The sequence below is a fragment of the Diceros bicornis genome, chromosome 37 (genome assembly GCF_020826845.1).
Source record: "Diceros bicornis minor isolate mBicDic1 chromosome 37, mDicBic1.mat.cur, whole genome shotgun sequence".
Lineage (NCBI taxonomy): Eukaryota > Metazoa > Chordata > Mammalia > Perissodactyla > Rhinocerotidae > Diceros > Diceros bicornis.
This window is the reverse complement of record NC_080776.1, coordinates 16,981,944-16,998,247: the sequence shown is the minus strand read 5'-3', so window position 1 is coordinate 16,998,247 and position 16,304 is coordinate 16,981,944. Positions and strand designations below refer to the sequence as shown.

Here is a 16,304-nt window from a genome sequence, read left to right as displayed (position 1 = left end):
ATAATCACTCCCATCACCACCCCCTGGACCTTGACATCACCTTCTCTAGAAGATTCACTGCCAAGACATCAATCTCTAGTTGCAACTTCCCGATATTTCAGATTTCTCTCTTCCTTACCACACCCCCTTCCCCAACCAAGATATCTTCCAACTCATTGAGATCCCTTCCTTTTCTCCTAGTCCATCATCCCCATTCAATTGACACCCTGGAAGCATCACTCCTACCAGCATCCTCAACACTGTTAGTTTTGTCTTTCAACTGTACCCTCCATAAGGCTCCTAACAACTTACATCAAGCTGACATTTTATCCACTCATTTGCCCTCACTACCTCATCACTCAGCCAAGGCAGCTTAAGAAACTGGCATAGCAGATTACTGGTGTTGCTCATTCATGCCTTCTGTCCTCAACTGTGTCCTCAGCACCATCCCCCACTTTGTTTAACATGCCTCTGGCTCCACACATCCTCCCATTCCCGAGTCTTGCCCCCACTCCTGTCCTCATCCTTCCTCAACAGATAACTCGGCCTCCTACTACTTCCCTGAGAAAATTCCTTTATCAGGTGGGAATTTCCTCACCTGGCCCTCACCTTCCTTTACTTCAGTCTCAGAGAGATCCCTTCGCCCATTCTAACACACTCTAGGAGAGATGTGCTTTTCCTTCCCTCTAAGACTACATCCTTCCCAGTGGCCTATAAACATGCTTGAGCTTTTCCCACATAAAAACAAATCCTCCCTTGACTCTATGTATCCCCTTTTAACTACCTTATTTCCCTTTACAACCAAATCCCTTTAAAAAATAATCTACCATCACTCACTGTTCACCCATCTTCCATTCTTCAACTCTACTGAAACCACTGGCTAAATGTCCAATCCAAGAGGCTTGGTCGGTTATCCCACTTAACCTCCCTGAGGTTCTCGATATTTTCTTCCTTCTTGATGGCTTTGACAGTGCTCTGCTTTTCTTCTCTTACTTCTTATCTCTTTTTTTGTATCTTTTGAAGGTTTCTCTTCTCTATCTTCCCAAGATTCCATCAGTCTTCTCCCCATACTCTACCTTTCCCTTGGGGCAGTTCAATTGCTCAGTGGTTTCTACTACCACCCAGATGACAGGGACACACCATCTACGTCTCCTTCCTGGACCTCACTGCCCAGTTCAGCCCCAAAGAGCCAAGTGCCAAATGGATGCCTCTATTTGGATAGCACACGGCTTTTATCCATCTGTCTAAGACACAAGAATCATAGGAAGCAAACCTGCTCCTCCTCTTTTTCATACAGAATGGTGAATGACACTGCCAGTTGCCCAGGCCTGAAATCAGGGAACCATCCTGGTTCTCCTTTTCCTTCATGCCTCATATCTACTTAGTAACCTATTTCTATCCTCCACCCTCTAACCTCTCTCACATTCTCATCACCTGCCTCATGACAGGCCTTCATCATTTTTGCTTGGACTGCAACAAGATCCCCAAGTGGTCCATACTTCTGATCTTACCTACTTCCCATTTCTCCTTCGCACTGCCAAAAAATGATCTTTCCAAAGAGCAAAACTGACCACGCCATCTCTCAGCTGAAAAGTCTCAACAGTATGGCATTATCTACAGGATAAAGTCCAAATTCCTTAGCCCAGCATATGAGACCCTCTATAAATCTGTAATATGGCCTTGTCTGCCTCTACCACTTCAATCATGCACACCCTATGGTCTGGCTTTGAATGGGTTTCAGGTGTGCCAACACACTGACACCCTTAACCCAGGCAGCTGGGCAGCACCAGGGATCCTTGCCTGTCACCTCCAACCATGGGCAGCAGGCAGCTCCCCACAGTGTGCTGCATGTCATCACCGGGGAAGGTTGGAAAACACACTCTGCCACACACAGCCACGTGAGCTTTCAAGCACGTGCCACTGTTGCACACTTCCTCTGGGCATTTGCCGGTGCAGCTCCCTCTGCCTGGAATACAGGTGCCACTTCTCTGCAAAGTCTTTCCTGAACACCCTCCCTGGCCAAGGAGACTTGACTGCTCCCCTCTGTGCCCTCACTGAACTCCTGCCAACTTCTAGCACACCTACAACATGTCTTTGAACTTACTCACTGACATCTCTACTCCTTCTACTATACCACAAAATCCCTAGAGAGCAAGAACTATGTCTGATTCTATTTGGAATCCCAAGCACATAGGCCAGAATTTCTCACACAGTCAATATTTAGTAAATATTTATTGGATTGATGTTGTTGACCATGAAAAATATGGATGTCTTCCTAGGAACTAAATATAGAGAAAACCTTTTCAAAATCCAAGGGAAGTGGAAACATGGCCACACTTTCAGAACGAGGATTATGCTTTTCTTATGACCTTTGGCAAGTTACTTAAGCTCTCTATGCCTCAGTATCTTCAACTGTAAAATGGGGATATATCTACCTCATAGGGTTGTTATGAGGCACAACCAAGCTAATATATGTAAAGGGCTTACAACAGTGCATTGTGCACAATGAGTGTCATTAAAGGGTCAGTTACAATTTTTCACTGCAATATCCCCAGTGTCTAGCAAAGTATCTCAAACATAGCATGAGCTCTTGTTGGATGAATATACCAGGAACTTGAAGTATGTATATAAACAGATTTCACTCCTAAAATAAGCAGGCTGTTTATTTTTAAAACCTATCACTTGTTCCATAGGGTGCCAATTACCTCACTAATTGTTATAAGATGTAACACAGAGTTGGCCAAGGGCAAGGGCTTCCCAATAGTGAAAGCTATTGAGAGTATCAACCTATTCATGCAAATTTAGTTCTAATGATATCTGGAAAACCATTAGCCTCAATATTTTACATGATATAAAAAACTTATTTTAAAAGCTATTTTAAGAATTTCATCAACCTTCATCGAGTGAGTCCATTAAAGACAAATAAATGAAAAAGAAAAAGTCAGGGTGGATATTGTACTCTTATACTTATCACATTACATGTCTAATTAGTCAATGCAGCATATCTGCAAGATATTAAAACTAGAGTAGTTTGTGAATTATATCAACACCACTATATAAAATATACATAGACCTAAAATACTGGATGACATTTTAAAATTAATTATGAAGGTAGAACCACATTAATTTTACAATGGAATCCTAAAAAGAAATTGCAATGATGTGTCAACATTGGTTCATCAATTGTAACAAATGTACCACCCTGGTGGGGGGTGTTGGTAGAGGGGCATGTTGGTAGTGAGGCATGCTGTGTGGAGGAGAGGCAGGGAGTATATGGGAAATCTCTGTACCTTCCTCTCAATCTCACTGTGAACCTAAAACTGCTCTAGAAAATAAAGTCTATTAAAAACAAAAGAAAAAATTTTTTAAAGAAGAACAGCAACATAAAAAACAAAATAAAATAAATGTACTCACTATTTCTGCCGTATGACCCCTAAAGGTATGGTAACATTTTCCTGTTTCTACACTCCACAGTTTACAAGTCTTATCGAAGGACCCAGTAGCAATTTTGTCACTAAAATTTGAAAAAAAAAAATTTGAAATCAAATCCAACCATAGTATACCACACACTGAATTAAGACAGATATTAACACATGGATCTCTGTCTACTCCGAAGTTTACTTCACTTTTAAAGCAATAAGCAATCCTATATTTGTTTCAGTGGATAGCAAAATAAAGGTCTAATTTTTTAATGATATCAGTTTACATGTTTAATTTTAAAGATTTTACATTAAAGGTATATGTTTAGGATTACAAAAATCTTTTAAATGAGCACAGTGAATATGGTAAAAGATTTAGTTTAGAAATTATTAACAAATGAAAATAATGTATAATATGAGTTGTATAAACATAGAAAAACTCTGTTAGTATGTCTACTGAAAAGGATAACATTGAATTTAAAAGAAGAAAACTGAAAAGATATAAATCCAATTAACCATATAGCTAGATAAAGTTTTGAGAAGTTAGACGGTGAGTGTCTCCTTGGGAAAATAATACCTATGTTATTCCACCTGTAAGGTCTTTGAACAAGAAAGAGAGTTTAGAGACGAGAAATGATAAAGACTTTAGTCCTTTTCAAACAAGAATGTTTCGTGTTTACTGTGGAGCAAGGCTACTGTCAACACCCAACGGATAAGACTAGAATAGCCTGTTAAGCTTTTGATCATGGAACTAAAATATTTTCCTTTACCCTTGTCCCCTAGCTGTCCTTTATATAGCAAGTCACCAAAATGTTCACCCAATTGGGTCACCATTTACAGTGCAAGTTCCTTGCCCAAAAGTGTGAGGGGTCTTAAGACCCAAAATACATAATCCCAAAGCAAATTATAAATGCTCAGCACAGTTGCAGGATTTATATTTGTCCAGACTAACAGTGACACCTTCCTTCTCTCCTTTGTTCTCAGGCCACCCACATAGTACTTCCGTGGTCTCTAATACTAAAGGGAAGCAAGGCCCTTTCTGTCCATGCTCTGGGGACAGCTTGCCGTGGGGAATACTCATCCCCCCGTCAAAGCTTCCAAACACACAAGGCTGGATTTCCACCCAGAGTCTCTGCACCGGCTCTCTCCTTTGACGTCCAGTCTAAGGCATTTTTCCATCAGCTGCTGCTGTCTTTCAACTTCTGCTCAAGATAGACTGAAAGCCCTACGAGTTCTTCATCTGTTCCCGCCTTCCACTTTCCATCCTTCCTGCCCCTCAAACATGTCGGTCTCAAGTTGCTATTGTTTCTTGATCATTTTCTGTTCTATCACATACTGTTCTCTATATCCATATGACATCAGATTATAAAAGATTTACTAACTTCAATGTTTTTTAGAATTACTTTATTGAATCAAAGCTTACTGCTGATCTAATGTATAAAACATATAAACACTAAATTGGTTGAAGTTTGTTTCTCTCTCTCGCTCACACACACGCGTGCACACACACACACACACACTCCCTCTTATTCTTTGGTGGTTCTCTTGAATTCACTCCATTAAAATCCCAATGCCTCCAAGTGCAATGGAAATCACTGCTTTAACCCATACATAAATCAACAGACTATGTCACTGGACAAGTTGGTTTTTCATCAGGGACACCTAGTAGAATTCAATAGAATAACCAGAAAGTGAAGGAGTGTTCCTCACCTCTCCATCCCCAGAAAACCTAGTTCTCAGATAGACATCCAAAAATGTTATGTCTGTTAAGTAGACTATTAAAGGAGATGGTACTATATTATACAGAACATACCTTTAAAATCCTTTAAATAACATTGCAATTAAAGTAGGAATTATACTAGAAGTAAAACAGTGTCATTTATAATTTCAATAAAATCTTTCTCTTCCACCATAAGTTGGTGTAATAAAGTATTATAAAAATTATCCTTCTCTACATTATAAAAATGTATGCATCAAAGTTAAATTTTCTGTAATTTACCTGGAATATTTAATCATTTTAATGTACCAATTAAGTTTTGTGCCATCACAATGTGTTTTGAAAGTGTATTACATTTTTAAAAAGATATAATGACATTAGTAACTTAGATAAGTTTCTAAAATTTGTGGTATAAAATTTCTACTCTAAGTGCATCGCATTTTTATAAAATTTCTTCTATTGCCTCTGCCACTATCTTAGACTGTTTCCATCATCTCACAACTGTATTACTGTATCTGCCTCCTAACTAACCTCCTTGCCTACTATTTCTTCCCACCCCCAAACCCCTGACCCCTTCTCTCTGCCAGAGCAATCCTGAAATAGCACTTTCATTGTGTCACTCTTTTGTTCATAAACCTTTCATGGTGACTCAGTCCCCCAGAACAGAGTTCAAACTACACAGAATGGTCTGACCTCACCCATCTATTTCTCACATGATACGTTCACCAGAAAGACTGGCCGCTGAGCCTACCTGATGAAATCCCACCTGTAACACGGGGCTGCTAAGGTCCCTTGGCCCAGGGTGTCCTCACCACCCCTCTCTCCACCTTCCATCTTTCATGCTTACGCTTTAGTCTCACAGCATCCTTAAAGACCCCAACCAGGAGAAATCACCATGATCTCTTCCTCCTCTTAACTTTTAAACCATTCACTGCTTTGTTCTAGTCATCATAACACTGCAGTAAAAGAAACATATTTGTTGAACTCACTTGGTTAATGAGAAAAGTCAATTCAAGTGGCCAATCACAAAAAAGATACACAGGCTAAAAATTTTTACTCAAATATATACATCCATCTGCCAATCTTTTGACAAGAGGTCAAGGCCTTTTCAACTAATTGGAGTTCATTATCTGTCTTACAGAAATCATGCCCAACCTCTATAATTTCCAATTTTCTTTTCTTTAAAGTAGAATGAGAACTTAAAGAACTTAAACACACTTGCAGAAAATTTGAGTGCCAAATTTTTCTAAATTTTTACAATAGGTTTTCTAATTTTTACATTGGTCTCATCTACAACTTTACTTAGTAACAATTTTTCAAAGATTTACCTTATCTATGTTTTCACAGAAACAACAGCTTTATTTTCACACTCGTATTTCATTAGTTTAAGCAGTATTTAATTAAATTACATATTAAATTACATAATTACAATTGAAAGCACAACCAACATAAGCAGGTTTGTGGACAAATACAACTAACTCTTGATTAGCTTACAGCCCAACCAGTGGGAAGAGAAGTTAAGCATACCAGTGGGTAGCCTAGTTGCTGCAAGCATTCAGGGAGCCACGAGTATCAGTATGTCGCACAGAAGGATAGAAAATGTTGGTAACTCAATTGAATTGGGTAACTAGAGGTTGGTTTAAAAATGCTTCTATTGTATTTGGTACTTAGCATGTTACTATACGTACTTTTTTCTACCTGGTAAGACTGTAAACTAACTTTCCAACAAAGTAAACCATACTATGTATCCCTGCATTCTCCAGAAGCATCAGCCCAGTGCTATAACATCAGTAGGAGCTGCCTGCCAGAGAACCCCCAAGGGCAGAGAGTCAGCCTTGCTCAACCTTGAAATGTAGCTCTCTTCTTAACTACCATATGATCCTGGGAAGGGTGCTTGAACTTTATATACTTTATCCGAGGACAGTAATACCTATCCCAAAGCTCCTCTAAGCACTGAAGGAGGTGTTTAAAAGGCTTTCAAATCACACATCAAGCACTCAATAAATTTCAATTCTGTGTCTTCTTCCTCTCCTCTCCCAATAGATGGAGTAAGGGATGAATTAATGGATTAATTAAGGAATAAGTGAATGAATGAATGTCTTTTTACCCATAAGGATTGTTGAATGCTATGGCATAAACCACATTTCTGTGCCCCTCCAGAGTGTGCAGCTCCTCTCCAGATGCAGTGTCCCAGAGTTTGCATGTCCGATCATAGCTTCCTGTGATAAAGCTAACACAAGGAATATAAATAAATCCCAGGGCGAGAATAGCAGTGTGTTAATCAAGATCTCCTTTTTTATGTGCAGGATACTAACCCATTTACCTTGTTTTTGTTTTGTTTTGTTTTGTTTTGTTTTGTTTTGTTTTTGTGAGGAAGATCAGCCCTGAGCTAACATCCATGCCAATCCTCCTCTTTTTTCCTGAGGAAGACTGGCCCTGGGCTAACATCTGTGCCCATCTTCCTCCACTTTATATGGGATGCCGCCACAGCATGGCCTGACAAGCGGTGTATCGGTGTGCGCCCGGGATCTGAACCAGGGCGGCCAGCAGCGGAGTGCACACACTTAGCCGCTACGCCACAGGGCCGGCCCCTACCTTGTTATTTTTTATGATGGAAATTGTGTATGCAGAACAAACAGTTAAGTTGGGAACAATATCTAAATCCTTTGACTTAGAAACTGCCCAATTTTATCCCAAACCCAAAAATGAGTCGCTAAATAAAGAATAATCCTGCCAAGAATTATTCTCATAATATCAATAACTATATAATTAAATAATGTTAATAATAAATAACATCTTCTGAAACTCTACTATAGCTCAATTAACAGTATCATCCTTCCAGTTGGTCAGACCATAAAATCCTAGCATCATCTTCTATTCCCCTCTTTCCCTCACAACCCGCCCACAAGCTATTAGTAAATTCTGTTAGCACAATCTCAAAATACATCCCTAGTACGGCCATCTCTCACCAGCTCCATTGCCTCCATCTCTTGCCTAAATAAGTGAAACCATCTTCTAATGGGTCTTGGCTCACACATGGCCCTTACAAATCAAATATTTTCCTCGCGGAAATTGGAGTTATTTTTTAACGTTCCTCAAATGGCTTCCTAGCAATCTAGAGGTAAATTCAAACTTCTCATGGTCTACAAGGCCAGCGTCCTTGGCCATCTCTGGGAATCTCAACTGCTCCCAAAAGCACATCCTGACCAGTCACACTCACCTTCTCACTAGTCTCTGAAGAACTGGATTGTTTCTTTTATATTTGCTAGTCTTTCTACCCATTTCTTTTATATTTGTGAGTTTACCACCATCATCCCCAGGACCTGGAACAATGACTGGCACACTAGTAAGTATTCAATAAATATTTGTTTAACATTTAAAAATCCTTTAACATGACTGTTCTACTACAGGAATAGTTAGTATATTGACCTCTAATATTTTAACTCCAAATAACAGTATCTTAGTTATTCCTTAAATATTCCATTAGCAAAGATATTTCCCTAACAGGAAAAAAAATGTACAAAATTGAAAAGCCAGATTGAATATCAAGTGGTAGTGATAAAAAGTGAAAACAAACTCTGATATGTAAACTCAACTCAGTAGGAAGGTTGACAAGGCAGTGTATCTCTGATTCTCCTCTAGATATTTTCCTCCTAGCTTCTTTGGGAAAGTAAATTGAGACAGTCATTATGGAAGACAGTATGGTGGTTCCCCCCAAAATTAAAAAATAGAACTACCATATGATCCAGCAATCCCACTTCTGGGTATACATCCAAAGGAAATGAAATCAGGATCTCATAGAGATATCTGCACTCATGTTCACTGCAGCATTTTTCACAGTAGCCAAGACATGGAAACAATTTAAGTGTCCGTCAAGGGATGAAAAGATAAAAAAAAAAAAATGTGGTGTAAAATAAAGGAATATTATCCAGCCATGAGAAAGAAGGAAATCCTGCCATTTGTGACAACATGGATGAACCTGGAGGACATTATGCTAAGTGAAATAAGCCACACACAGACCGACAAATATAGTATAATTTCACTTATATGTGGCATCTAAAAAAAAAGAAAGTTGAACTCACAGAAGCAGGGAGTAGAACGGTAGTTACCAGGGGCTGGCGAGTGGGAGAAATGGGGAGATGTTGGCTAAAGGATACAAAGTTGCAGTTACGTAGGATGAATAAGTCTAGAGATCTAATGTATGGCATGATGACTACAGTTAATAATACTGTATTGAATATTGGAAATATGGTAAGAGAGTAGATTTCAAGTGTTTTCACCACACTCACACAAAAAATGGTAATTGTGAGAAGATATGTTAATTAGCTTGACCCTAGTAATTATTTCACTACATATATATATATCAAATCATCATGTTGTACACCTTAAATATATGTAATTTTTATTTAAAAAAAAATTTATCCCTTGATTGTTAAAAATCAGAAATAAAGAATAGAAATGGAAATAAATAGGCAGAGCGCAGATGAATCTTAGGGCAGTGAAGCTGTTCTGTGTGATACTATAATGGTGGATACACATCATACATTTGTCAAACCCATAGAATGGACAGCACCAAGAGTGAACCCTAATGTAAACTACGGTCTTGTGATAATGATGTGTCAATGTAGGTTCATCAACTGTAGCAATCGTAGGCCTCTGTGGGGGATGTTGATAGTGGGGGAGGCTATGAATGTGTGGGAGCAGGGAGTATATGGGCAATCTCTGTATTTTCCACTCAAATTTTCTATGAACCTAAAACTGCTCTAGAAAGAAAGTCTAATAAAAAAATGTTTTAAATAAATAGAGAACCTTACCAAGAGCCCGATTTATTAAGTGCAACATTAGTCAACGGCAGTATATGTGCTCTGAGAACCTTCAACGAAAGAAAACACCACTTGTTTTAAACTGAAAGTTTGGTTTAACTCATTAATTTAAATTCAAACCAATGAAGACATTCAAGTTTGCCTTAATTATACATAATAAATGGACAATATCCAATATCTGAACAAATGAGAAAAAGTACCTTGTACTGTTTATTATGGAGACGGATAATACATTTGATAGTTACAAATAATTACAAAAACATAATTGTATCTGTGTTTTCCATCAATTTGCCTTTAAGACAAATTATGGCTATTAAAGAAGATACCAAATAGCACTAATTACAATGTTTTCTTTTACATATTGCACACGGTTTTGTATGAACAGTGTATAGAGGAAATACATTAAACATATTTCAAACATAGATTCTACAATGTACTACTACTTTTTGAATCCTAAAGCTCCTTTAGAGTCAGGATTTCAATCCCTACATTGTCTACCATTGACATATTATTGAACGAATATGCTTAAATTGGATAGTTTGTTTATTGATAGAGTGATTGGCTAGGCTGAGACAGTCCCAATTATGTCTGCTCCCCGAGTATAACTACTAATAGTGCCCCCTTTCACTATCAAAAACATTCCCTTTGGAGGATGAACTATGAGGTCTCGCTAGTTATAGAGCTCATATTTGAAGTTAAATAGTGCCACCTGCTGGAACAAGAAATATTACAAGAATAATCTCATCCTCTTTCAGTACTGAATGGATTAATACAAAAGATTGCCTGGATATTCGGTATCAGATAGAATATGCTCAGTACATAAATAATAATTATATTTTATTATAATTATATTTAAATCATAAAAAATTAGTTACTATGAAGCAATTCTAGAATAAACTATTAAATATTGTTAAATAATAAAGAAAAAATAAGAGCTGATCTTGAAGTAATAAATGACCACATTTGTCATATTTTTAATTTAATCTTCAAAAACTATAGAGAAAAATGAGCATATTTACACTACATTAAAATCATTATATAAGCCATTTCAATAAATAATTTACTGAAATACAGTTAGTTCACATGGAAGGAGAAAATTTGAAATATTGATATATCATGAAACATATCATATCATGATATTCAGTAACAAACTGTTTGAATGATATTCAAACAAACATATCATATCATGATATTCAGTAACTTAAAACTACCTTAATGGTTATCCTCTAAATTTATCATTATAAAGAAGAGATAAACTTACTACAATTAGACTTATTCATTTAACTTCTCAAGAAATAAATGTTTGGATGTCATTCCTTCATTCAACAAACATTTATTGAGACAGTCAGCAAATATATGTGAAGCACTGAGGGAAAGAGAAAGCATGATTTGTATTTTACCTCAAATTACTAGCATACCAATTAATTCACTGAAATTCTTCTAGCTAGTATTTTTTAAACATGCATTACCTTAAAAAGATAGAATTTGTGGTTGCTGTGCTGTCCAAGTTTCTCTTGTAATCTCTGTATTAAAAGTTTTACTTGGTCTGTTCGTGAAGCTGTGATTAGAGGTTCTGCTTTCTGAATCTCTTCTACTAAAGCATCGACATCAGTACTGAAATTCACACACACACACACACAAAAATGTTACTTTTTTCTATACAAAAAATGCATATACATTCATGACATGAAGAACGGCAATGAAGCACCACATTTATATAACGTCAAGAACACCATCATCTTTACCAAGAAAATTCTGGGGAAAAAAATCACACAGATCAATAACGAGCATCGTGGCACATGCAAGCTGCTTGGGTTCTCTAGAATCATTTTATTAACTGAGATTTCTCCCCTGGAAGGTGTGCAAAGATTCTGATTTTCTTACCTAAGAAGGCCAAGGGCATCCTGGTTCTGAACATGAGCTCTTTCTCTTTATTTTTTTCTTGTTTCATTTTTTCTTTTCTTTTTTTGTGGTGAGGAAGATTGGCTCTGAGCTAACACCTGTGCCAGTCTTCCTCTATTTTGTATGTGGGATGCTGCCACAGTATGGTTCGATGAGCTGTGCGTAGATACACACCTGGGATCCAAACCCGCGAACCCTGGGCCACCGAAGCGGAGCATGTGAACTTAACCACTACGCAATCGGGCTGGCTGCTTTTTTGTTTCTATTAAATGAACATATATTGAATGTGCCTGGTACTGCTATACTTTCCACTTTACATGTGTTCTGTCATGTAATCCTATAACAACCCTCTAATTCAATGCTTTTATCATAACTATTTTAGCGATGAAGAAAATGAGGTTCAGAAAGGTTAGGTTTTAAATATTTTTAGGGAAAGAGAAAGTACCTAACTAAAAATAAACATTCAAAGAATTATTATTATCATTATTACTATTACTATTTCTTATGGGCTATAACATTATTTCCCTCAAAGAGAACTTGTCTGAAATGTAGATTCAAGTTTCCCCAGTATTCAATTCTGGTAAATTTTGCTAGTCCAGAATAATATTAGTTCAAGACAAATATTAAAGCCTATTTTTTTTTAATTTTGTGTTTATTGCAGTAACATTGGTTTATAACATTGTAAAAATTTCAGTTGTACATCATTGTACTTCTATTTCTGCATAGATTACATCATGTTCACCACCAAAATACTAATTACAACCCATCAGCACACACATGTACCGAATTATCCCTTTCACCCTCCTCCCTCCCCCCTTCCCCTCTGGTAACCACCAATCCAATCTCTGTCCCTATGTGTCTATATACCACAAAGGATCCAAAGTAGGGTCATTTTGCAAAACACTTCACAAATATGTATGAAGAAAGGACTCGCGGCCCAGCTGGGAGGGAGATGTTTGGTTGGCTGACAGCCTCCAGCTCAGCTCCTTCAGGATCCGCCTGAGCATTTGAGCCCAGGGCGTGCTCTTCTTGGTGGCCCTCAGTCCACGGCTGAATAAGAGGGTGGTACAAGAGCCTGGCCGTTACTGCCCCATGAGGGACTCCACTAACCGGCAAGCTTTGCTCCGGAGCTCCCCTTTGGACAACAGAGATTCTCTTGTCCAATCTGCATCATTATCATCCTGGCTGATGGCTCCTCCTGCCCGACCCTGCTTCATCCCCTGGTCTGTCACAGGTGTCACTTTCCAATAATCTTTTACCCACCTACCTCTGTCTCAGCATTTGCTTCCCAGAAATATGAACTCTGATAAGCATCTCCCTCCTCTTCATAAATAAACGTTTCCTGAGCTCCAGTGCTGTGAAGGCACTGAGCTGGGACACTATTCATTCAGCTAACATTTACTGAGTACCTAGTATAGATTAGGCCCCGGGAGTGTAAAAGATACGGTCCCAGCTCTCAAGAAATATGATCTATCAGAATGGGAGTGAATATTTGGAATGGAAATGAATCTGAGACAGTTTATAACAATGACTTTCATAAACTCCAAGAGATTCAGTTGTTGAAAGAGTTATACTTTCATAAGAATTAAAAAGATAATAACGCCTCTTGGAAAGATTTCCAACAGCCATTATGAATCAAAACAGATTTTCTAGCAAGATCTAAATTAACTAGATATTTAATCCATACACCACCACCCTGTAGTATTCTAATTGCTATCTTCCAATACAGTAACTGCAGTATGTCACATATACTGCAGGTATTTTTATGTGCAGAACTCCTCCAGATTCTTGGCCAGAATCAGAAATCATGTCCATATTTTTTTAACTTTGAGACATTTATTTACCACATAGGATGACTACAGCACCCTATGGAGAAGTCCAACCTTTGATCACAGTGTTCAGAGCTCCTGGTTTCACAGCCCCACAAGCCTTCTTTGAAATGACCTAAGAATCCATACATTTTAAACATAAAATTTTTGTTTTTACTGACTTTCCAGCTGGAAGTCATTCTCTCATATAAGTTTATCCATACCATTCATACGATATTTTATTTTGTACAAGTTGTTTCTCAAACTAAACAACAAGCCCATAGAGGGTAGGAATTATGATTAGTATCTTTATAGCCTCATAGAATCTAACCTAGAGCTTTGCATGCAGGACATACAAATACATGATTGCTGACTAAATACATTTATGTTTAACAAAGGAACTTTCTTCATGCTGGCATAATCACATGAATCAGGAATATAATCCATTTACAAAAATAACAAGCTTGATTTGATCTTAGGCCTTGCCTTCTCTGAAAATAGATTAAACAAGGATTGTTGTAGATGAAGTTCAATGATATTACCTTTGCCACCATTTACTCTTTGATTTTTTTAAAAAATATCTATTAAGTACCTTCTCTGTGCCAGCCACCTGGGATAAGACTTGGACTCTATCCAAGCCGTCATCCTCTGAGCCACACCCTGTCCTCAGCCTAAGAAAGTGTGCCACTGAAACTCCAAACCTCCAGTGACAGCCACTCTCACCGGCCATGAGGCCTTTTGGGTTCATTTTAAAACTAGGGAGCGGTTCATCTACTATTTCATTTTGGTTATGAGAGTGGTCCCTTTGCTGACAGTCTCTGTTCCCCTCCCCACTAATCATCACAAAGTAAAAGGACCGTCACAACGGAAAATCACTTATCTCACTGGGCGACAACTCTAAAACACATATCATGGTATTTTGGTTATATTTTTTTATTTTCTCCCCTTGAGAATATTTTCACTTTATCTGCACTTGGGCTCAGATATAATCTGGAACAGGTATAATCAGTCTCTTGAAGTGGAGTTTTGCATAAGATTCCCCAAAGGGAATGAATTCTGGGCAATTTGATCTCACAAGGGGATTTCCTCTGGGCGCATAAGCTTCAGAGACAAAGATTTGGTCCTCCCAACTCTGCCCCGCGACAATTAACAAGGAGGATCCCACGCAGTCAGCCCTAGGAGACATTTATCTATTAAGAAAATAACAGGCTCAGCAATACTCTTAAAATTCAATAACCAGCACTCCTCAAAAATGTGAAGGTCATCAAAAATAAGGAAAGTTTTGAGAAACTGTCACAGCCATCGGAAGCCTAAGGAGACATGATGACTGAATGAATGTGGCATCCTGGATGGGATCTTGGCAGAGGAAAAGAGAATTAGGCAAACGCTAAGGAAAACTGAATGAAATGCTCCCTTTAGTTAATAATAATGCCTCGATACTGGTTCATTAATTTTGACAAATGTACCATACTAAGCTAAGATGTTAATAATAGGGGAAACTAGGTGTGGGGTATGTGGGAAATCTGTCTTCACAACTTTCCTAAAACCATTCTAAATTAAAGTTTTATTTATTAAAAAAAAAACAGCTCTGTTTAGGAAGAAAAAGAGGTCAGACTGACAACCCTTTTCCCACCTTCGCTTCATTCAGCAAGACACTCGAGTAGAACTCACTGAAACAAACAGGAAATAGTACAGCACAGAAGAACAATTTTTTCTGGTAATGTGTTGTCTCTAGTTTATGCAGCCCATCCACACATCACTCTACATCAGGGTTTTCCAATAAAAATTCTGGATATGAAATACATGTTGCATTCCATAGCCAGCTTACCTGGGACCGAGATCAAGCAAATCTATGGATTTGGTCTTTAATTCTCCACTCTTTTCATATTCCAACATAATTCCTATAAAAAGAAACAAACATGTTATAAAACATTTATAATGACAATCTATGTCAAAAGTTAATCTACTTTTTTTTTTTTTTTTTTGCTGAGGAAGATTCGCCCTGGGCTAACATCTGTTACGAATCTTCCTCTATTTTATATGTGAGCCGCTGCCACAGCTTGGCTGCTATGAGTGGTGTAGGTCCACGCCTGGGAACTGAACCGGGGCTACTGAGGTGGAGTGTGCTGAATTTAACCACTAGGCCACTGGAGCAGCCCTAAAAGTTAATCTACTTTGACATAATTTTTTTCATTTTTCAACATAAAACATATTCAGAGATGTGATTCTAAAACAAGATTGTGTAGACTCACTTTTCCCTGGTCCTTCCTCTAAATACAACAAAATAGCTTTGAAATCATTCAGCAGACAATGCTAAAATAATTGAAAGTTGGATAGAAGAAGGTGGACTGGCTAGAGACCTCAGGATTTAAGGAATGAGTGTCTTGGGTTTTCTTTGATCTGCCATATACCCCAAACTGAGGACCAGACGGGCTTGCAGCCTGGAACCACAAAAAGCATAGACAACACAAACCAAAAACCAACAACAAAGCTTTCACTCTGTGGTCAAAGGACCAGGAAAAGGATAGTCAAGCAAAACAATAAAGGGGATCCCTAAACCCTGCTCCACAACTGGGGCCCCTGTGGGCCATCCAACCCACCAGTGGAAGCCCTGGGCTGTCCCAGTCCCCACTGCACAGCTGGGCCCCAGCAGCAG

The 16,304-nt window shown here is 38.2% G+C and overlaps 1 protein-coding gene across 2 annotated transcripts in view; it reads right to left on the bottom strand.

The window, feature by feature from the left end:
* DAW1 (dynein assembly factor with WD repeats 1) overlaps window positions 1–16,304 on the bottom strand; it is a 50,130-nt gene that overhangs the window by 23,832 nt on the left and 9,994 nt on the right. For both annotated transcript variants that reach the window (XM_058533142.1, XM_058533141.1), the window contains exons 2-6: window positions 15,477–15,549; window positions 11,408–11,552; window positions 9,930–9,988; window positions 7,223–7,345; window positions 3,394–3,493 (exon numbers count right to left, since the gene is read on the bottom strand). In XM_058533142.1, the coding sequence (XP_058389125.1) occupies window positions 3,394–3,493; window positions 7,223–7,345; window positions 9,930–9,988; window positions 11,408–11,552; window positions 15,477–15,549 (500 nt within the window). The remainder of the gene's footprint in view (window positions 1–3,393; window positions 3,494–7,222; window positions 7,346–9,929; window positions 9,989–11,407; window positions 11,553–15,476; window positions 15,550–16,304) is intronic.